Below are 22,485 nucleotides of genomic sequence, written 5' to 3' on the forward strand. Positions count from 1 at the left end.
AGAGCAGGTACGAGGAGCTGCGCTTCTCGCTGCGCGGCGGGGCCACCTGAGGGCGGGAGGAAAAGGGACGGGTGAGCCAGAGAACTGCGGCTGTAAATCCAGCTCCAGGCTGGGAATTAGCCCCGGGACTGACCCCTGCGGCGTTAAGGTCTGGCTATACACAGCTCGTGAGTCAGTGTTGGTGCCCTTTCCCTAAAAGAAATCACCACCCCGCCTCCAGACCTCTGCCAGCGCACCGGTGCCCCACCCACCACCCGCCTGTTTCCGTGAGGGCACCAGGGTGGACAGCAGCAGTGCCAGGGCCATGCCCTGCCCGAGCAGCTCAGGCGCCGCCAGACACCTCTGTGTGGGCCAGAGTGTCCTGGCACATCGCTGCTGAGGGCCGTGGTCCCAGCCACGCCAGAGCGGGTCGGTGCTGTGGATGGCACGTCACCAGCTGCCACTGCGGGCATGAGGGCACGTGTGGGGGTGAAGTGATGGAGAGAGCAGGAACAGGTCTCTAACCACAACTCCCATTCAACTGACCCGCCTCACTCCCGTGCACAGAAAGTCCTGCGGGTCCCAGGGGAGGGTTCCTGGTGAGGGCACGGGTGCCCTAGGGCTGCCCCACCACCAAGGGCTCTCTGAGGTATGCAGGACTCGGGTTCAGGTCCTCTTTGAGCAGGATGCTGCACTGCCTCTGCACCTAGAGCACCAGAAGCTGCACACACCCCCAGAGCCCACCACCCTCATCACTGCCTCTTCATCATGTCTCCTCTTCCCCCCTTAATCCATTAATTTAATTACCAACTGGCTTAAACAATTGCTTTGTTCTAAAAGCCGGAAGCACCTGCCCTGGAACACCCACCTGAACCTGATCTCACCACACCCTGCTCAACCAGGCTGTGTCCTGGGCTATGGCTGGCTCCTGGATGAAAAGACCAGGGGTTCTGGTTCTTGATGGAATGAGTACTCTAGAAACCTCACTGTGTTTCACCAACCAGGACACTAATTCCTTATCTCACTGAGCTGAGCTGACCACACATCCCTGAGCCATCACGGGTGTCCTGTCCACCAGCCACTCTTTCTGCCTTTCATGGCATCTGGCATTCAGACAAACCCTCACACCCAAGCTTTGCCCTCCACACTGGAGACGAACCGCCAGGTTTTGTTCAACCCCAGCCTCGCTCCTTCTCCCATCCCAGTTTCTCCTTTCCAGCCCCATCAGGAACCTGGAAGCTCCACGGTTTTGCTGCCCAGAGCTAAAGATTTCCCAGCCCATGGCGCCGTGTCCGGGCCCAAGCTCCAGCCAGGCCCTGTCTCCTGTCCAGGAGCCATGAATCACTCCAGTGTTGTGTTCCTCCTCAATCCCCTCCAGAACCCGGGAGCCTCGTGCCAAGCCTGAGACACGAGTGCCCCAGATGCCAGAACACGGTGTGCTGAGCCCTGACTTCATGCTGTGACAGAGGAGAGCTGGGCAGGGGGGCTGGGGGTGCCACGGGGGCTGGTGGCTCCTCTTGCCCAAAACAGAGGACAGCCTGGCTTTTAAGGTCTCTCCCATCCATCAAACCAGGAGCAAAGTGATTCACCTGCGGCAGGAGGGTCTGAATTCCTCAGGGAAGAAGTGCTTTGTTCAGCCTACACAAAGCTTTTATCACACACCATCATCTCCACCTCAGCTAAACCAGCCTCCTGTTAGTCCAGACTTAAGCTGGTCCTCACAGCACTCCCCCACCCCTCCCAAGTACAACTGAAGTGTCTGTGGGGTGCAGCAGACAAAGGAATCTTTGCTCAACGAGTCTGGCTGAAGGAGGTTGTAGGTGATGTCTAATTTCAAATGAAAGCTGGTTAAAAATGGTTTTCCTCCAGGTAGGAGCACTACAAAGTGGAGGCTGTAGGTCAGCTGGATGCTGCCTTGACTTGCTAACTCCACTTCAGAGGTTTTACCCCAGTGAGGTCAAGCCAAAAGCCCCATCTAAAGGCAGTGTGGACTCCTCCTCCTCCTTCAGTCACTTCCTACTTTATTTGCCTCCCTCAAGGTGTTTTTGCATGTTCACCCTCACAGGTACCATCTCTCCAAGACATCTGTACCCAAATAATCCAGCCCCTCCTTGCCTGGGGTTTTGGTGGTTTGTGGGCAGTGAGAAGCACTGATCTCCAGGGTGCTGGAGGGCTCGGGGGGAGCTCTGCCACCCTGCTCAGCCACTGCTTTCATTTACCACCTCCACCAGGAACCACAGGAGATCCTGAGGAGCAGGGATGCAGTGGAAAAGCTCTGCCTTGGCCTGCTGTGGGTCCAAAGTCCACTCGGTGGCAGCACAAGACAAATGAGATGCTTCCAAACGAGCTGCTGGCTCAGGCTGCATCTGCAGCCACTCTGCTGGGTCTCTCCTCACCTTCTTTAAGGGGTTTTGTGGAGGAAGGTGGAAGCTGCCTGGCTGGTATGACCCCTGGGCTCCACTGCAAAGTGTAGGCATGACCTGCAAGCAGGTCCTGTGGTCTGGGTAAGATCCACCTGTAGATTCCTAAATGCAGAATGGGATCCATGATCCAGCAGAAGTTGAAACAAAAGAGGTTTAATTTGTGCTTGATACAGTAACGAGGACTCGGCAGATAGGACAGTAGCTGAGGCAAGCTCAGCTGCTGAAAGGAATGTACAACTCACAGCAGCTCAGGCATGCAGCAGTTCTGTGAGCAGAACACAGGATTTGGGATAGCTTAGCTCACACAACTCCCTAAAACACACCACAAGTGTGCTTCTCCTCAGTCACAGAAACCTCAGGCCTGGGTGAGAGACAAGCCTTGGGCAGACTCACTGGGAAGGAATGCTGTGGTGTGGTTGGGGTATCTTCAGGAGACTCCTGAGCTCTCCAGTGACTTTGGGTTGGGGGAGTCTAGAGGACTATCCATGCCAAAAAGCGTGACTGAATGCTGGAGGGTGATGGTTCCCTGCAGGAGGTGACCATGCAGTGCCAGCTGCCCCAGGCCCTCCAGCCCCTGACTCCTGTGGGACCACCAGCAGCAGCCACAACAAACCAAGCGTGTGTCCTGTGTCCCCAAGCACCCTGGCAGCTGATGGAAGAAACAGCCAGTGGAGACAGGGAGAAAAGGAAAGGATTTCTCACCTCAGAGGCTTCCCTTTCAAAGTCATCTCCTCTTGCCTGGGCAGAGCTATATGCCTGAGCATAGTGCTGATACCACTGCTGAACAGCCTCCTACAATGGAGGGAAAACCTGTCTACAAAGGTCGCTTCAAATGACAGCAGTTCTCGTGGCCTCACAGGGCAGGAGCATGGGTAACAGGCAGAGCTCTCCAAGAAGCATCAGAACATCTTGAACAGCAGTGACAGAGCTCAAACCAAACAAGTAAAACTATGTTCAGGGCTTAAAAGATACAGAAGACACCAGTGCCTTGGCAGTGGACACAACATCACTTCTGTTACTTGGAAGGGACAGTCCAACTATAGCTGAGTGATGACATGTGGCACCTCTGTGCCTCAGTGACATCATTTGAGTCCTTCATGTTACTGAAGATATTACTAAAAGTGCTACTATGACAACATCACTGATTTTTTTTTGACAGCATTTTAAGGATTGGGTGTTAGGAACTACCTCCAGGAGACACCAACATGAATTCAAAGCCAAGGATCAGATTCAAACTCAATATCCAAGACCACGTCAGTGCTCTCATGGAACACACAGGACATCTCTCTGGCTTCTGTAACCCCAACAGTCACCAGACCTGACCTGAGGGATGCCATGCAGAGACCCCATCACCTCTTCACCCCTCCCAGCCAGGCTGAGACCCTTCTGATTCCAAGCCCACCCCTGCACCCCTCTCTGTCCCCCAGAGCAGCCCTGCTCTGACCAGCAGGTCTGGAGCAACGCAATTTCCTCGCCAGCAGCCCAGGAGAGGGGAGCAGGGATTGTTTCTGCCTCTGCAGGAGGGGAGATCAGGAGGGAGAGGTCCTCTGGGGAGCAGGAGGTGATGGGGCCAGGGCAGGAGAAGAGCCACAGCAGAGCCAGGGTGGGGGTCTCAGTGCAGACCAGGATTTTGATACAGGTTACCTGATGGCACCACGATTCAGTTCTCTTATCTGATCTGCATGCAGTTATCCTCCCACACAGGCTGGCACTGGCTAAGGAACACACTGAAATGTCATTCACAGTGTTCCAGAGTCCCAGCACCCACTCTCAACACTTTCCAGCCCTTCCACTCCCCAGTCACCAAACAGGGCAGCAGGACTCCTGTGCAGTGAAACCAGAGACTGCCAAAATTCCCTGAGCTACACAGGAACCCCTGGTAGACAGCACAGGCTGCTCTGGGGGCAAGCAGAAGACTTGAAAACTTTGGAGGGGAAAAAGAAGAACTTGTTGGTTTGGAAGACAGAGAAAAGCCAAGCCAGAAGCTGTAAGAGAGAGAATTTTTCAGCCTGCTGCACTGAATTCAGGTTCTCAAGAAGCAACATTTCTGTGGCTATGACACCCTAGCAGAGAATGTCTCCAGGCTTTCATTTTTGGACCCTCATGAGATGTGCTAAATCTGTTCCATACACTAGAAGAGATAAGGTTCCTGTCTAAGCTGAAGGAGGACCTACAAGGTGCAGCAGGAAGAAAAGGGCTTAAGCTGCAGGGAAGCCTAGGCACTGCTGGAGAGTGGTACCTGATGCTGGGCCTGCTGCAACAGCACAAGGTGGGGTGGTTTGCAACTAAAAGAGGGAGATTTAGACAAGAGAGAAGGAAGAAATACTTTATGCTGAAGGTGGTGAGATACAGGCTGCCCAGAGAGGTGGTCACTGCCCCATCCCAGGGGAGGTTGGATGGAGCTCTGAGCACCCTGCTCTAGCTGCAGATGTCCCTGCTCCCTGCAGGGGGTTGGACCAGATGGCATTTAAGGTCCCTTCCCACCCAAAGCAGTCTATGATTCTAGGTGTACCAAGAAGTGTATTAACAGTACACATTAAGAAAACCCCATGAGCAGCTGAGGGAGGGATCTCTGAGCAGATCTCTGTCAAAAACCCCACTGCCAGAGCCCTGAGTGACAAGCCAGGCTTCAGAAGAAAGCACTGCAGGACAACATACCTGGGTGTACTCCCCATGCTGCTGAGAGTAACTCAAATAATGTTCCACTGCATGCTGTGACGTTGGTCCCTGAGACACAGCAGCATCCACCACGTTGTTGGGAAGCCCAGCCTGCTGCTGTGGACTGGAGGCTTTGCTGGCAATGGCTGTTGGTAACACAATGAATAGGTGATTGGAATGAGCTGCACAAACCAGGTTGCACTCTTGTTTCGCAATATTCTGAGGTGAAAACCAGAAATTCAACCAGAAATTTTTGCTCCAAATTAATCAGCTTTTAATAACTGAAAGGCTTTCTAGAAGTTTGTCTACATCAGCAGGCCAATTAACTCTGAATCTTTACCCTTCCCAAATAAAACATTAACTATGAGGACAGACTACATCACAATCTTAAGACAAATTTCCTTAAAGACTAAATGTGGTCACTGGAACCACCTGCTGGACAGAATAACCACTTACTCCACCCTGCCCAAGGAAATCTGCAGCTAAACCCACTAAGTGTTTGCTCACCTGGAAGACATATACCAGGCAACACACTTGCCAAATTCAAGTAGGGGTTGGTACTCAGCCGTATTTCTTTTGGTGGTTCTCCAAGCAGTGAAGTCTGTTTCTTCAAGGGGGTCTGTGAGACAATTGCAGAGGTCAGTGGGCATTAGAAGGCTGTCAGAAATAAAGGACCTCACAGCATTTTGAAAAAAAGCTCAGCCCTGTGAAATGTCAACAGAAAAACTTAAATACCAGGGACAACTCTCTGGACGAGCTGCCTGTGGTTTTTTCTCGCCAAATAATTTTGTAGGAATGTTTCTCTTTAGATTTTAAGTTACTAAAGGATATTAAAAAACAAACAGAAAAAAATCTTCTATATTGAAGTAAATGAATAATGACCACCAGAACGAGCCCAGGCATGGGGAGCTAGCACTGAGAACAGGGCCAAGACAAAATCAACTCTTCTCACCCAGAGTCCCAAGCAAATGGAGAAGAAATGGACCCTGGCCTGGAGATTATCTTCTCTGCAATCTGCCACTATAGCACATCTTGGAGCAAGGATTGTCCCCCTGGACTTGGCACTGGGGAGGCCACACTCCAAACCCTGGGGTCAGTTTTGAGCCCCTCCCTCCCAGAAGGACCTTGAGGGGCTGGAGCGTGGCCAGAGAAGGGCAACGGAGCTGCTGGGGAAGGGTCTAGAGCCCAAGTGTGGGGAGGAGCAGCTGAGGGAGCTGGGGGTGCTGCGCCTGGAGCAAAGGAGGCTCAGGGGAGACCTTCTGGCTCTGCACAGCTCCTGACAGGAGCCTGGAGCCAGGGGGGGGTCGGGCTCTGCTCCCAAGGGACAAGGGACAGGACAAGAGGAAATGGCCTCAAGTTGCCCCAGGTGAGGTTGAGGTTGTCCCTGAGGAACAATTTCTTGCCCTGGAGGGTTGCCCAGGGCTGTGCCAGGCTGCCCAGGGCAGTGGTGGAGTCCCCACCCCTGGAGGGGTTTCCAAGCCGTGGAGATGTGGGGTGAGGGACACGGGGCAGTGGGGACCTGGCAGTGCTGGGGGATGGTTGGACCCATGATTTTATGCTTCTGTGATCTGACTGACCACTCTTACACAAGCCCATACTTAAAAGGGGAAAATGTTTGTGAGTGGAAATGCAGTGTCAGGACTGACTCACTCCTCCAAACCAGGAGCAGTGTTTTCTGTGAAGGCCTAGGAAGGTTTCACTGCATCTCCTTAGCTTATGTTCAAAACTCCACCAGGAATAAGGGTGCAGAAGCTCAGGTGAGTTACACAGCCTGCCTGAAATACAGAGCTGAAAGGTGTTTTATACAGCATCCTCCTCTACCTCTGGTTTTTTCATTGTTTTCAAAGCCCATTAAGGAAAACCAATGCATTATTTTAATGCAGTAACACATTTTTTTAGTAAAATAGTATTAACCAACAATTTCTCAGAGCCAGTGAGACTAGTTTTCAAGCAGAAAAAGCTTCAGCAGAGTGCTGAAATTCTCTATGTGGATGCAAAAGCAGGTGTTTAAGGCAGTGTGACCATTCAGTGTCAGCACACAGGCTGGGGCTGTCTTGTCAAGATATTCTATTGATGCAGAAAAGGGAACAATTCAACTACCAGGATTTCAAAAAAAATAATGTTTCCTGATAAATAATATTCATAGAAATATATTTAGACCATTCTGGCTCACCCCAAATCCTACCCTATCGTCCTCCCATTCCCTGCCTTCAGGGGAATAAATATTGAAAGTGATACAGACTAGAAATATGTCAGCTGTGGCTAAGAAGGCACAGGTTAAGAGAGGTAAATTTACACACCTATATAGGTATCCACACCACCTGAAACCCCCAAGGTTTCCTACAAACCTGGACACACCACCAGGATTGCTCCTGCTGAGTCATGAAATTCCACCACAAGTCCAACTTTCTGTCCTTAAAACGGACGTTGCCCTCAAGATCATTTCATCATGGAACACTGTGTGGCACACACATGGAAAAAAAAATCCCTCTGGCATTGTAAAAAGATTCTGTTGTGCATTCATCTGGACCACCAAAAAGCATTATTGTTCTCTCCCTATTATTTCTCACTGAAGTGACCTTAAAATGTCTCACGAACGATCCTGTGATCTAGCAAATTTTACAGTGAAGAACCACACTAAGCAGTCACAGTTAACTCTTCACCATGTGAAAATACAGAGAGAACCCATGCAGAAGACAGTTAAAACCAGGGAAGCTGTGCCTGTGCTGCTGCTTACCCCCAGGCTGGGGTCAGGACCCCTGAGCTGGCTGTGCTGCTTGGCGTGCCCGGCCCGCAGAGCTCCCACGGGCAGGTTGGCTGAGGTCTGGGGGTAAGGCTGGGATCCCGAGGCGAGCACTTCCCCAGGTGACTGCTTCTCTGGAGGGTTGTTTTGCCCTGGCACTGCTGGCCCAACCACGTGCTGATTTGGGAAGAATGGCAGCACGCCCATCCCCGCCGCCGCCGCTGGAACGGGAGTCAGAGGAGATGCTGCAGTCGACCATAAATGGAGAAACTTTTCTGTTAGGCAAGATTTATCAGTACATTTTGTTTGTGGGCTTCACTAAGTGATGAGGAAAACAGAGATCTGTTTTACAGCTCGCCCAGAACACTGGATTCTGGGGAGAGTTTTGATACTTTTACCACTCCTAGCAGTGAAACAATCCATTTAAAGCTAACACAATATGAGAAATCTGACTTTTCTAAACATGCAGGGTGATAACAAATTACTTAATGTGTCCTGTCCCTTTCAAAAGACCTGCAAACAACATCTTAAAGGCTCCTCTATTGGAAGAGAGGGGGAAAACCTCACCTCAACTGGCATGCAGGTATTTTACTGGTTAGTCAAATCCTTTTCACAGACCAAACATCTAGAAAATGTTCTCCAGAATTAAAATCTAGACTTGCAGAATAGTTTTCTCCCTCCCCCATCCCCTGCCCCACAAGCTTTTCCTTGCTCCTGGTTACTACTATCACTCAGCCCGTGTTCACAATTGCAGAGTATGTGGCTCTCAGTGGAGGAAACAAAAAAGCTACACTAAGAGTTACCAAAACTGGTCTTTTCTAATAAAAATTGAGGGCATTGCTGGTGCAGAACATTCCAAACTGATGTCCATCACAGACTGGATGTTAAAGCTCCACTGCTTCATGAAATTAATACAAAACACCTTATTTGTGGCACCTCTTCAGCAACTCAGATTTACCTGCTTTGAAACAACAGTTTTGGTCCTATATAAAAACATGTTCTGAGCATAATAAGAACAGTGGCAACTGTGCAAGCAGAATATTTAGCAACCTGCAAATATTCAACCAATGCCACACTGGGCTCTTTCTTCCCTGACAAAGAGAGGAGAGAAGCCACACAACAAGGCAAGATATTTCTAGTTTTGTTTCCTGCTTAAGCCAGCAGGTTATATAGATAAATAATGACATAGTCATGACTTACTGCCCAGCTCTCTGCCTACCTCACTGGGCAGTGCTAAGGTTCACATGTATTACTGTTTTTGCCAAAATGGGAGAAAATAAGGTGCATCTTTTCAAGCTGAGCATCTCCACTGATCTGGTATGAAATAAAATGCCATTTACACTTGAGAGCTTCTCCACGGGTTCCCATCCCTGAACTGGCTGCTGGCATTACCCCTATTCCCAGGACTGTCTGGAGCAGCATCGTTGGAGGTTCTCCCAGCAAACTTGGTTTCTGTGAGGAAGAATAAAAAAAACTGTGTAAACGATTCAAATCATCTGCCTGGAGCTGTTATTTTTTTTTCTAACTTTTATATTTGGTGAATCTTTGTGGATACAGGAAAGGGTTAAATTATGCTAGGTGAACAAAATGCCTTGTTTGAGCAGTTGCAAGAGCGTGCAGAGAGTGCAGGCTGCAGTGATGGCCTTACACTGTTAGGCTGGATGCTCTCCATCTTCACCAGCTGCTGCTGGGGCAGGGGCAGGTGAGCAGGGCTCTGCAGCAGGACGTTAGAGGCACTCCCCAGAATGGAGCTCTGTGAGATGATCAAGAGAAGTGTTAGCTGACAGTCACAGCAAAGAAACATTTTCAGAGGACACTGCTTATAGAAATTTAAATTAGTTTTTGAGTTCATACAGCAAAGGAAAACAGTTTTTTTGCTCCACAGAACTAAATTTTTCCTTCATCCATAGAAGGTTATTTCAAGTTTTTTCACCCTCTCTCCCACCAAGCCCTTTTTTGCACCTCCCAAACACTGCTAAGCTTTCTGATGGCTTTTAAAGGATCAAGGGTATACTCCAAATAGAAGCCAACCTCCAGGGCAGACCCTGTGTCTCAGCCAACAGGGAAAGTTCAACATGTCTGAAGCCTCTGCAGCCACACCAGCTAGAGGAGATCCCTACAGTGCCAACAAGAAAGATGAGACCCAAGGACTGCAGGGGATTTATGAGCTCTATGAATAAGGGCTTTATTAACTTCTGTGTTGTGCCTTGCATTGCAATTCTCATACATAATCTGCACCAAATATCTATACAGTTCACAGGAGTGGCTTGTAATCAGCAAGGACTATCAGCCCTTGTTTTACAGCTGCCAAAAAGTATCTTTATTTTCAAAGAGGAATATCCAGATATGTTTTCCCTCCTTTTTAGCAGCAAATATCTACATTAAAGTCTATTCCAGAATCACTGAAAAGCTTACAAATCATACTGCCTACAGATTATCAGGTCTATAAAATATTAATATTTTTTCATTTAAAAAATTCATTAGTTTTCCACCACAATTGAGCCACTTCACAACTTGAGGGCACCACATTCAGACTCTGCTGTTGGTATATACAGCATTAAGTGCTCTGGCTAGCACAGTGGCTTGAAAGAAACCTTGTGTCCACCCTGGATCACAAAACCACATTATGATTCATGTGAGCTGAACACAGGCTTGAAACTGTCTTTCAGGCAGCAGCTCCTGAGCATGATTTGCCAGGCAAAATATAGGTGGATCTACAAGCCTTTTGGTACAGGGTGTCACATCATGCTGAGTACAGCCTGCCTCATTTTTTTTGACACCTCCTACATAACAAAGGCCATCAAAAACAGGTAAGGAACATGCCCAAAAAGAAGGCAGCTCTCCTGACTCACAGCTTTGCAGATTTTGCAGCCTCCTGCAAAACATCTCACAAATATTTTCAAGCTTAGGCTGGGTCTCTGTAAGGTCCAATTCCCTGGGGAGAAAACCCTCTATGCCTATAATATGGTCTTCTAGACTCAGAAATGTGCAATTTAAAACAAAACAAAAAAAAGAAGTGCTACATCTAAATGAGTACATCTGCTATTTTAATTTTTTTAGTGATTTGCAGTAGAAATTATCCAGGGCTGTTTATTCTAACACCTCCAGTGAGCAAAACTTTCCTGGGCCACTGGTTTCAATGTCTCACCCCTCTCAGAAGGAAGAACTCCTTCCTAATTTCTCATCTAAATCTCCTCTCTTCCAGTCTGTCCTGGTTTGGGGTAAATAGAGCTGGTTCTGCTCAATTATTTTACTTTTTAGCTAAAGCTCTTCTAATTAACTGCTCTGTCTGAACCAGCACACAGTCTGAACCCATTATCCCTCATCCTATCACCACCAGACCTTCTAAAAAGCCCCTCCCCAGCTTTCTTTCAGGCCCCTCTAAGTCCTGAAGGCCACAAGAAGGTCTCCCTGGAGCCTTCTCTTCTCCAGGCTGAAAAACCCCAACTCTCTCAGCCTGCCCTTGTAGGAGAGGGGTTCCAGCCCTTTGATCATCTCTGTGGCCTTCCTGAAAAGAAAGTCTCTGGGTTAATAAAGATTTAATAAACTGCTGGATGACTGAGAAAAACACATCTCTGAGGAAGCTTCAAATGCATTATTTTGGCACATGATAATTGTAACTAAGAGAAATTAAAAGAAAAAAGTTGAAAGGCATGCTACCTCCAGAGCTGAAAGATTACTGGATGAATAACACATTTGTTCAAATTCCCTTTTGTTCACACTTTTATTATCAATTATTTTATAACGTTGTGGCTTAATCATCCTAAAAATATTGTTTCTTCTCACTGTATTACTTTACAAGACCTTGAATGTGAAATAGCAAACCCAAGATACACAGGAAGCTGAATCAGTGTGTGGCTGGGGAGGTGGGGAGAGAGTCAAGCCAAGACACTGTCTCTTGAGACAATACTGAATTTCAGGACAATAAAAATAGTGACCTGGTTCTCTGGCTTTAGAGAATACTCTGAAATAAATCACTGAAAAACAGAAAAAAAACATGTGCTCAATAGAAGGAATTGGGATAATCAAACCCTTGTCAATAAAATTCAAGCTATTAGGCCAGGTTTGGAGCTAACCAAATGGCAGGAAGCTCCCTGGAAGAGAATTAGACTTGTCTCTCTAAAGAGAAAACACTAAGTTTTCTGGCTGCAGCACTTTTAAGCCAAAAAACTGTTGGATCATCATCAGTCCTCCTGGTAAGTGTGTCAAACATGCCTGTCTCCAGCTGTGACTGGAAAACATCCACATTGCCTTCCAAGGAAGCACAGAGTCTCCCAGGCTGAAGAGAGAGCAGCAGGGACTAAACATACCCATTGGAAATGTCACTGAAACTGAAGTGGGACAAAGAAGGATGTATTTTTATATTGTACAGGACAAAATCAAGTTATTTAATGGGGTAAAATTAAGTAGTGTTTATACAAAGTGAATGTATCCACTTGCCAGTTTTTAGCAGAAAAAAAACCCTTGAAAAGCTAAATATGCTTAACATAAAGAGTATCTCTCCATTTTAATTGGGTTGTTTTTAAGATCTATTAAGCCCATTTGCCAAAGGGACAGCACAAATAAGAACTACTCCAGAGGGTTTTGGTTTTTAAATTGGAATTTCTGAAACATCAGAAATAGTAAGTCAAAGCAATTGACTCCAGTCCTTCCTAGGTACTTGTGAAAATCCCCCTCCTGTGAATATTCAAGGCAAATTGTGGCTCCTGGCAGAGCTGGAGAACACTCTGACAGAACCTCAAGGCAAGGTGGAGGGCAGGCAGGCTGCTGGCCAAGTGAGCTGCTGCAGGGAGGCGTTCTGGTTGTGGGTGCTAGTCTCCCATATTCTCATCCCCAATTTTGAGGGCAAACTCAGCCCAACTATCCTTTATAGTACCTTTCAGAAGCTCTGGTGTCTATACAGGAGTCGTGTCAACTTTATGGTGAATTACAGATAATCCAAGAACAGCTTATAACCTTGGGGCTTTTTTTTGACTAGGAAGTAACATCTGCAAGTCACTTTTTATGCCACGTGCAGCATAAAACTGTGGTCCCTGCAAGCTTTAAAATGAGGGTAACAGTGCTAAGTTTCTTGGCTGGAATAAGATAAAACAATCAAGTCTCTACAGGGAGTATGTATGAGCAGCTCCAAGAGAAAATGGAGAGCTCCATGTCATGCTCCTCAAGCTCTCATTTAAAGAGGATTTTTTTTGCCAGTAATGGCCAGTTGTCTCTACATTGGCAGGTGTTAGCAAATCAAAAGCTCAGTTAAGATAAAATATCTCACTTGTGGAACAAGCAGGGTCTGCTCTTACATCCCCAAGGGCATCTCATAACAGAGTGCTTTTCCTAAAGGTACCTTTAACAAAAACAGTTGAGTTGTAATTTCTTAAATCTTTGAGAATCCTTTTCATGCTGACACCTCCACAAATAAGTCTTCACAAATTCTTTTTATCACATACCTGGTGAATTTTGTTCAACTGCAAAAAAGGTGGGCCAACTGCTGAATTGATAAGGTGAGGTAAACCTGCAGATCCTCCAAGAACTGTTTAGAAACACAAGACAAAGTTTCAGTGGTTTGTAAGTTAGGGAAGTAAAGATTTAAAAAAAAAAAAGAGTTATTCTGTATTTTTCAGATTTGTTTCCCACAAAACTTTCCAATATACTGAAGGTCACTGTATTAAACCTTCCAACAACAGTAAAACTTGTGGGTTGAGATATGAACAATTTAATAACTAAAAAGTAAAATAAAATAAAATAATAACACCAACAATAAAAGATAATAATTTGTGAAATGCTGTGTACAACTATGGCAGCAACCAAGGGAATAACGAGCTGGATTCAAGCTGCAAAATTCAGATCTAAAATCAGATTTAAACTTGTCTGCAAAAGACATTTCATTTTAACCCCATTTCTAAGATAAACATTCAGAGATGGCAGAGTTAAGGTGAGGACATGCTCACCTTAGGTAATGCTACAGTCTTCCCAGACATGGTAGTGTAGAAATCCTCCTCTTGCTTTCACTCTCATAAAATGTCCAAGTGGATACACAGACCCACTGAAACAGTGTCTGCAGAGATTTTAAAATAGCATTGCTGCTTCTCTCCTTGGCTGAGAGCCTTGTGTCACCAACAACAGGGTTTTCTGCATTTTTTTGACCTCAGTTTTAAAGCAGCTTACCAGGTTTAACAGGATGTCCACGCAACTGGGGCTGCAGCAGCATTTGCAACATGGCTGGGTTATTAAAACTCTTCATAATCTGCACTGGATTGGGCTCTGGCAGCAGCCCTTTCCTGTTGTTCCTCATCTCCAAGGCAGAGAGATACAAAAACAAACGTTAGAATCAGGAGAAAGCAAGAGAAGACATTGAAATTGTGCAAAGGTAATGTACACATTTCATTCCTAAATTACCATGCTCCTTTTCCCCCAAATGAAACCCCTAACAAACTATTTCTCTAGAACCTCAAGCATAATATTTTTCCTGGGACATATTTTTGGTTTTTTTTTTCCCTTAAACCAAGACAGAGTTATCAAAAAAGGGGAATATGAAAGGCACTGTTAACATGAATACCACGTATTTTATTATAATAGCACCACTTATCTCTTTTATAAAGCTGTGGGCTTAAAGCTACCCCAGGTAATGAGACTGTTCTGCTTCTACTTTTAAGACAGCTTCATGTAACACTTATCACATCCAATTTTCTAGGAAACAATTTGATAAGATGTGGGTGTAAAAAGCTTTCTTCTATATCGAGCATGAAATTAAACTATTCCTCCTACCTTGACATTTATCTTAAATTTGACAAATTCTTGCCTCTCTGTTTTAAACCATGCTTTAGCTTGTCAAATGGCTCCACTTCCAGTTACTTTGGTTTTGAACTGGAACCATTTCTCTTACAGAAAATTAAATTTGCCAAAATCCCAGAGCTCTGCAGGTATAACTTTGTCATCTCTCATGGCCACATTTTACCCTTCCTCCTTGTAGAGTATGGCCAGGCTTTTCCTGGGAAGGAGACTGAGTTGGGCTGAGGAGATAAAAAGAAGGGAAATGCTCCCAAAAGCTTGGTTCCTTTTCCTAACACAGGAATCCCTCTGACCCAACTCGTGCTGAAAAGAGCTTTGCAAACATCTTACCATCCTCTGTGCTGCTATAAGTGCTGCCAAGGTGCTTCTGCCCGGCGCTCCCGGGGCACAGTAGGACACCTGGATTCTCCTCCCTTTGACAGCCATGCCATCAGTGGCTTCTTGGACCTTCTCAGCCTGCTCTGCAGTTTCATACTCCACCACCGCAAAGTCACCCATACCACTGTCTTCATCCTGAGCAAACTGAAACAATATTTCAGGGCACATTGAACAAAATGGAGACTCTCAGGAAGGGCCCTTGCAGCATTTTCACCTATCCCTTGCAAAAATACTTTGCAAGCAGCTGAGGCTCTCCATTAATGCCTTCCCAAATCAGTATTTCTCTCCTCAAACGTGCTAGATGTAAGTTGAACATCATATCTTCCCAGGATACTTGGCGTGCACGCTCCATCTACTTGAATTACCACCTTCCCTTCAACCTCATCTCCTGCAGAACCTGAGCTATGACATGTATTTAACACCTATTTTCAGAATAAAGAAAGAATGAGAAGGAAATGGTGAATACAGCTGTATGTGACAGCAATTTTTATTTATATTTTGCAGGGTAAGAATTATAAACTCGTCGTTGTTCAGTTTTTAAGCCTACAATAATAAAAATGTCATTCATCAGGCTACATGACAGTTGTTGAAGCATGTAACAATGCAAATTCCACTCATGTGCACTGCCTTTTAGGAGAATGTGAAGTCTGTGGTCGAATTTGATGCCAAGAGAAGATGCCAGACTGATCAATCAAGTAGACTGGAAACAGGCTTATGTGTCGAACAATGCTCTGCCCTTTGTTTGCAGAGTTTTATAGCAGAATGAGCAGATTTAAATCCAACAAAAAAAAAAAAGGGGGGTGAGAAGGGAGGGAATAAAGCTTAGGCAAAAATCTCCAATCCCTAAAAGAACCACTGATATTAGCTCTGCTGGGGAAGAGAGGAAATCCTCTAGATTTCACTGGATAAAAACAACCTATCCCCAGCTACTAGGTCCCACAAACTAACAGCTGAAACACAGATCTCCAGGATTTTGAAGAAAAAGAGGGTGGTCAGATCTTTAATGTCACTGTTCAAGACTGGGAAGAGCTCTGGACAACACAAGTATTTTTGGGATATATATATAAACATACACAGACATGTATATGCTATGTAAATATATATATGTGTGTCTCTGTGGTGAAGCATTATAGTTTACTTTGAAATTTTAGAAAAAGCCATTTTTCTAGGACCCATGTGTATCTGGCTTCAGCTCTTCCTGATAAAATATTTCTATTGTTAATGGTGGAGGAATCAAGTTGATTTCAAGAAATGGTAACTTTGGAACACAACAAAATAAACTAGGGTTTATTTCATGAGCCCAGCTAAGAATTTTAGGTAAAAGATCATGTTTCCTTTATGAAATACTGCATTAGGGTTACCAGCCATGAAAGCAGCACAAGGCAGCTAAAGAAGCCATATGAAGAGAGAGGCAAAATGGTCCAAGTGACCCCAGTGGGGGGACAGTCTGAGCACAGGAGTGGTGTGAAGGCTGCACTGGCCAAGACTAGGAAAAGGAAGGAGGGGAGAGACTGTAGAGCCACAAAGATGTAAAATCACTCCAGTGTGAACACACATTTTGTTTTCTAAAACATATTCATTCTTCCAGGAAAAATTTTGCAGACAGAGACAGCTCTCCTAGTCATTCTCTATTGAAATTCCCTTCCCATCCAGGGTTTTGCTACCCTGTCCTCTCCTAGTTTTCCTCTTATGCCTCTGCCCATCAAGTCACACCCTCCTCCTTGCCTTTTCTGAATGTTCTTGGGTCTTCCTCCTTCTCCTTTCTTTGTACTTAATTTTTAGGTCATCTCACTCCTAAAACTAAAACTAATTAGCACTATTGTGATGGGAATTCATCCACTGCCTTCCCTTTTTCATTTATCAAATCTGACCTACTTGTTTACCCACCTCCACCCTCCTATCTTCCCTCAGCCCATGGGCTTCACCTCCATCACTCACTTCTGCTGCCTCTCCCCACAGCCCCTCAATAAGAACCTCCCTTATCAGTCACTACCTGTTGGATGCCCAGTGGAAACATGGGGCAGAACTGACAACAAACCTCATGTTTATTCTCTGAGAGGCTCTTTGGATGAGATGATGTCCAGAGGTCCTTTTCCAACCCCTACCATGCTTTGATTCTGTAATTACTGAGAAGAAATAAGTTATCATAAGTAAACCTATTGTTTTTCTGTTATCACACTTCTACAATCTACCTACTAGCCCATTACCCAGTGTGTTTATACAAGTTCTAGGTAACAGGAGAACATGCCAAAAATCTCTTCTTGGATGTATTTTTGCCTGGGTGCTTATTTCCCAATTCCAAAGCATACTGTTTACTTCCTGTATTTTATCCAAACGTGTCTTTAGTGCCTTTCACTGACAGAACACACACAGACCCTCCTCACCTACAGCAGGTGTGACCCACAGATGGTTTAAAAGGAGAAAAGTTAATTTTTAAGTGGCTCTAACTGCACAATAGAATATTGTTAGTGGAAAGAAGAAGCCTGTTAACTCTTTGAACCTCAGGATTTTTAAAGGATGTTGAAAAATTGCTGGGGGAGCTGACAACAGCCTCCAGATTATCTGACAGCTGGAAAAAAAGCCCCACAATAAGACTTTAAAAGATCAGTCTGTTTAGCTAATTAAACAAAGATTAAGGAAGTGACTTGATTACAGCATTTAATACCTTCTTAGAGAAGAAAATTGGGAATAGTGGGGAGCAAAGGCACCTCGATCTCATCACCAGTGAGGTGAAGCAGAAGCCAGATACATTCAACTGAGAAAAGAGACTCAAGTGCCAAGTAATGAGGGACAGCCAGTTTCTGGGAAGAGTTACCTCCAATTTCTGCATCTCCTGGTGTACAAGGATGTACTTCAGCCAGCCAGAGATTACTGGGGCTCAAAAGGAGGACTAGGGACTCTGTGCTGGTCTGCAGGTGGTCAGCCCAGACAGCCTGAGGGACCTTCCGCTCCTAGATGCCGGGAACCTCCTGAAGGTCATCCCTGAAGCTGATCCCTGAGCAGCCTTCCAAGATGCTGAACAAAAAACCAACCAGCTCAAACCCAACAACAGAGGCCGTACCCAACTGGGTGACCAGGAGGCCAGCTTGCTTTCTGCTGCCTCTTCATGGTCTGCACCACTTCTATGAGCAACATTTTATTTGTGGTCTAGTGTCTCACAAGACGTGATGAAGAGAAGGAAAGATCCACACCTACAAAGGCTCAAGAGGCTCCACCTCTTCTGTACCTGCAGGCTCTCCAAAAGATGTCCCACTTCTACCACAGGCAAACCCAACCAACTGCAAGATCCCAAGCCTACATCTTTACCAGTCAGGGAAAAAACACATCACATATTTACAGAGATTTCTTAAATATGTTACTTATGGGGTGGTTTTTGATATATAAATTCTCTGTTATCTGAACAGTTGCACTTGAGGTGTTCATTCACTCTGGCCTTCCTTACTTAGCAACAAAATCATCATTAACATTTACTTTAAAAGCTCACTAAAATGATTTTCAATAAAATACATGAGGAGGGGATGTCTTAGAAACATTTTATTGGTGCTTCATGGCAGTGATCTACTGCAGAATTCCCAGATGACATCAACCAGTCACTGCAAACCCATACCAATAAACCATTTGTGGTGCATCAAATCTGGGCCTCTCAATACAAGAAAGACCTGGAGGGGCTGGAGTGTGGCCAGAGAGGGGCAACGAAGCTGCTGGGGAAGGGTCTAGAGCCCAAGTGTGGGGAGGAGCAGCTGAGGGAGCTGGGGGTGCTGAGCCTGGAGCAAAGGAGGCTCAGGGGAGACCTTCTGGCTCGGCACAGCTCCTGACAGGAGCCTGGAGCCAGGGGGGGGTCGGGCTCTGCTCCCAAGGGACAAGGGACAGGACAAGAGGAAACGGCCTCAAGTTGCCCCAGGGGAGGTTGAGGTTGTCCCTGAGGAACAATTTCTTGCCCTGGAGGGTTGCCCAGGGCTGTGCCAGGCTGCCCAGGGCAGTGGTGGAGTCCCCACCCCTGGAGGGGTTTCCAAGCTGTGGAGATGTGGTGTGAGGGACATGGGGCAGTGGGGACCTGGCAGTGCTGGGGGATGGTTGGACTGGACCTTCAAGGTCTCTTCCAACCAAAAGAGTTTTCTGATTCTACATATCACAATGCAGATGCATAACCATTCACTACTTAAATGAGAAATAAAAAGGGTAAGACAGCAAGCAGGGAAGATGCAAATACAGAGCTCCTTAAACCACAACCACCATCTTCCAGAAGAGGCAAATTCAACATACCTGGCAGAAAACAGGTTTATACTTTAGTGAGAAAGCCTGGATGAGTTCTTTTGAATCAGCACAGTCTTTTTGCAATTTATCTACACAAAGGCACTTGGAGTGAATAAGATTTGTCGTCAGCTGGTTGACATCCATCCACTGTGCAAAGAGAGTGTTCTCCTCCATCTGTTTCCCCAGGAGTTCCAGCCTCGCCTTGGCAGCAGAGTCCTTCTTCATGTACTCCACAAAGCCATAGCCCTTGGAGTGGCCAGTAACTTCACTGTACACCAAAAAACACCTCTCCACGTTGCCATAGGCACGCACCAGTTCTTCAAACTCTTCTAAGGTGAGGGAGACGGGGAGGTTGGTGATGCAGAGCAAGGCATCTGTGGGCTGCAGCTGCACGGAGAGCTCCCTGCCCCGCAGCGGGTGCTGGTGGAACCTCCGGATGGCGCTCTGAGCCTGCTCGCCGCGCAGCCACCAGAACAAGTTCCATCACCTGCCACAGCTCCTCGACACCTACAGAGGGGATTACTAGGCCTCCCCCTCCCACCAAAACCCCCCTGGTGTAACTCACAGGTAAAACAAGTTTGGGATTTACCCTGAAGATGTGACAGAAAGAGATACGCTGTGATATATTTATTAAAACTGGACATCCTGAGTAATGAGCTCAGAGTGACTACACAACCACACATCTGCACAACCACACTACCTGTAAGCCAACAACATTTCACATTCAGGAAATGAAAAGCAATTAAATTTTATACTGAAGTCACCACGTTACTGGTTCTACTGAACTTCACTGAAGACAGCGTCCATAAATTCTCACTTCAGAATCACTGGATCTCTTCTGGGTCTTCAGTCTATAAAGCACTTCACACAATCACAGAATCACAGACTGGATGAGGTTGTCAAGGACCTCTGGAAGTCACCTGGTCCAGCCCTCTGCTCAAGCAGAGCTACCAAGAGCTGGCTGCACAAGACCATGTCCAGATGGGTTCTTAGAACCTCAAAGGATGGAGATGCCACAACCTCTCTGGGCAACCTGTAACAATGCTTGGTGACCCTCACAGTGAGAAAGTGCTCCCTGATGTTCAGAGGGAATCTCCTGTGGTTGAGTTGGCACCTGTTGCCTCATACCCTGTGAATTAAAGAGGATGGGATAGTCTGGAGTAAACCAAGCAGATGGAAGCTAACTGGGAATTGGACAAGATGACCTTTAAAGGTCCCTTCCACCTCAAACCATTCTGTGATTCTGTAATTGTGATTCATGTGTTTTCTTCCAGTGATCAGCTGAAGGGGACTGCACAGGCCAGTCCTCAGCAGAACCTTTGGCTCTTCTCATGGAAGGACCAGACCCAAGTCTCACACTTCATCCAGAGATACCATCAGCGCTGACAACCACTCGTGGACAAAGGGTTGGGCACTGAGACATGTCTTCAATGCTAAAGGTGTGAAAGATCACCTTCAAGAAATTCAGCAACTGCCTTTCTTCCAGAATAGCCTTCAAACCCACCAACCTCAGCAGCAAGCATTACCAAAATCTTTAAGAACTGGCAGTGGGTAGGATCTGCTGTGGTGGTTGCTTTCCCTTTGTCCACAGTTGTGTGTTCTGTCCACCTCCTTGTGGGCACATGACATGTTACAGAGGTGGTGGGTGTTGCAGAACACAGACAATCAGTTTGTTGTGCAGACTACATCACCTCACACACCAACTGGCTTTATTCCATACTTAGAAATCAAATTTGCAGGATAATGGGACAGTAAAGCACAAACTTTTGCTCCTTAGGGGTAGGTGTCAAGAAACATCAGTATCCACAGAAAATCCTGACAGAAATCTATCACAGCTAGGGCATTAAGATTTTTGTCCTGGAAACCAAGGTTGCCTCAGGAGATAGCTCAGGAGGGCCAGGAATGTGTAGATAACTATTTGTCCATTTCTGTACCTCACAACCACTAAAAATCTGTGAATCTCCTATTAAGAGGATTAATTTGTAAATGGAAGACCAGACTTAAATAATTCAGGATTTAATTCTGGACAGCTCTTCCTTCAAAGGCTTAAGTATGCCTTCAATAACCTGCTTTTGGCTTCCAGTACCTGAGGCAAATGCATCTGGAGCTAGGTAGTTTTTCCTCTGATGATGCCATTTAGTGTGTCCTAAGAGAGGCCTGAGGACTAGTTTTTCAAAGGAGATCAGAGAGTTGGGGTTAGCTTTGTCCCAAAAAGACACTCACTAAGGGAACACACCTGAGAGGTACCACACTGGACCAATCTACTTCCAGCTGGCAGCAAAGTTTCCAACCTCCCACTGGCTTCCACAGAAGGTGACAAGCTCTGCAGCCAAAACAGGCACTGAGGGACAATCAAGCTATGTGAGAGCAGGGAAGCTGATGACTTCATATGTGGCAGATGATGTTCCTCACCAGTTTCATCACAGAATTGAAATGTATGACACTGGAAGATTTTAAGTCCTTACCTGTTCTTTTATTTCTGTCCACGTAACAGTATTTGATTTCATAATCTTTAAATAAGTCATGGATTTCCTGAAAGAGAAAAATACAAGTAGCATCAGATAAATAATTCACCAGACAAGAAAAAAAAACACCAAACCCACAAACTTTCCCAATAAAAAGAAAATCTCACAGTAGAAACACTATCAAATATTTATTCTTACAGGAATTGATTACACTGCTGCAGCAATGCTTTTATCTCATATTAAAATTGGCTGACTGAATTTGATCACTTTACTTTTCATTATCTAGTCACATCAGCACAACAGAGGATCCTGTTGACTGTCTTTTGATAAAGAGAAGTAACATCATAGTTCATTACACAGCAAACCCCCACAATTTCTCTCTTTTAATAATGACTGTTCCTTCAACCAACAGACAGTAAATAGGAAAGCATCCTCTATCAATTACTGCACAGATGCTCAACGAAGAATCAATCCCAAGAGCATCATTTGCTCCTGCTAATTAATGGGGAGAGGGTAGGAGCTGGTGTAAGAGCTGTGTACCAGTCTGCTAGAGCTATTCTCCAACAAAAGCAAGGTGTAGGTGTAAAATGTGCTCCACAAAACACACAGACCATTATTAGTTTGGTGGTGAGAATGCCACAAGGAACACCAACCATCCCCAGGAAGAAACCAAGAGTAGTAACCCCAATGGATGCATTCTAAAACTTGGGTAAGTCCCAGATATAACAGTGAAAGACCACTTGAGTAAGAAATAATCAAGCAGCTTTGTCTGAAAGTTTAATTGCTGACAGTTTCCAGCAGC

At 45.9% G+C, this 22,485-nt stretch overlaps 1 protein-coding gene across 1 annotated transcript; it reads right to left on the reverse strand.

Annotated features, from left to right (window-relative positions):
* Positions 1–4: 4 nt before the first annotated feature.
* Positions 5–21,750, reverse strand: RAVER2 (ribonucleoprotein, PTB-binding 2; the record flags this gene model as incomplete). The annotated part of the gene is given in 12 exon segments (XM_008940532.1): positions 5–46; positions 5,061–5,206; positions 5,568–5,679; positions 7,798–8,048; positions 9,144–9,255; positions 9,452–9,556; positions 13,245–13,327; positions 13,963–14,089; positions 14,917–15,108; positions 19,228–19,705; positions 19,822–19,834; positions 21,684–21,750. Coding segments are annotated over 12 exon segments (1,728 nt in total), but the record flags the coding sequence as incomplete, so codon positions are not given.
* Between the last annotated feature and the right edge of the window lie 735 nt (positions 21,751–22,485).

Source organism: Merops nubicus, unplaced genomic scaffold (genome assembly GCF_000691845.1).
Source record: "Merops nubicus isolate BGI_N331 unplaced genomic scaffold, ASM69184v1 scaffold19975, whole genome shotgun sequence".
Classification (NCBI taxonomy): domain Eukaryota; kingdom Metazoa; phylum Chordata; class Aves; order Coraciiformes; family Meropidae; genus Merops; species Merops nubicus.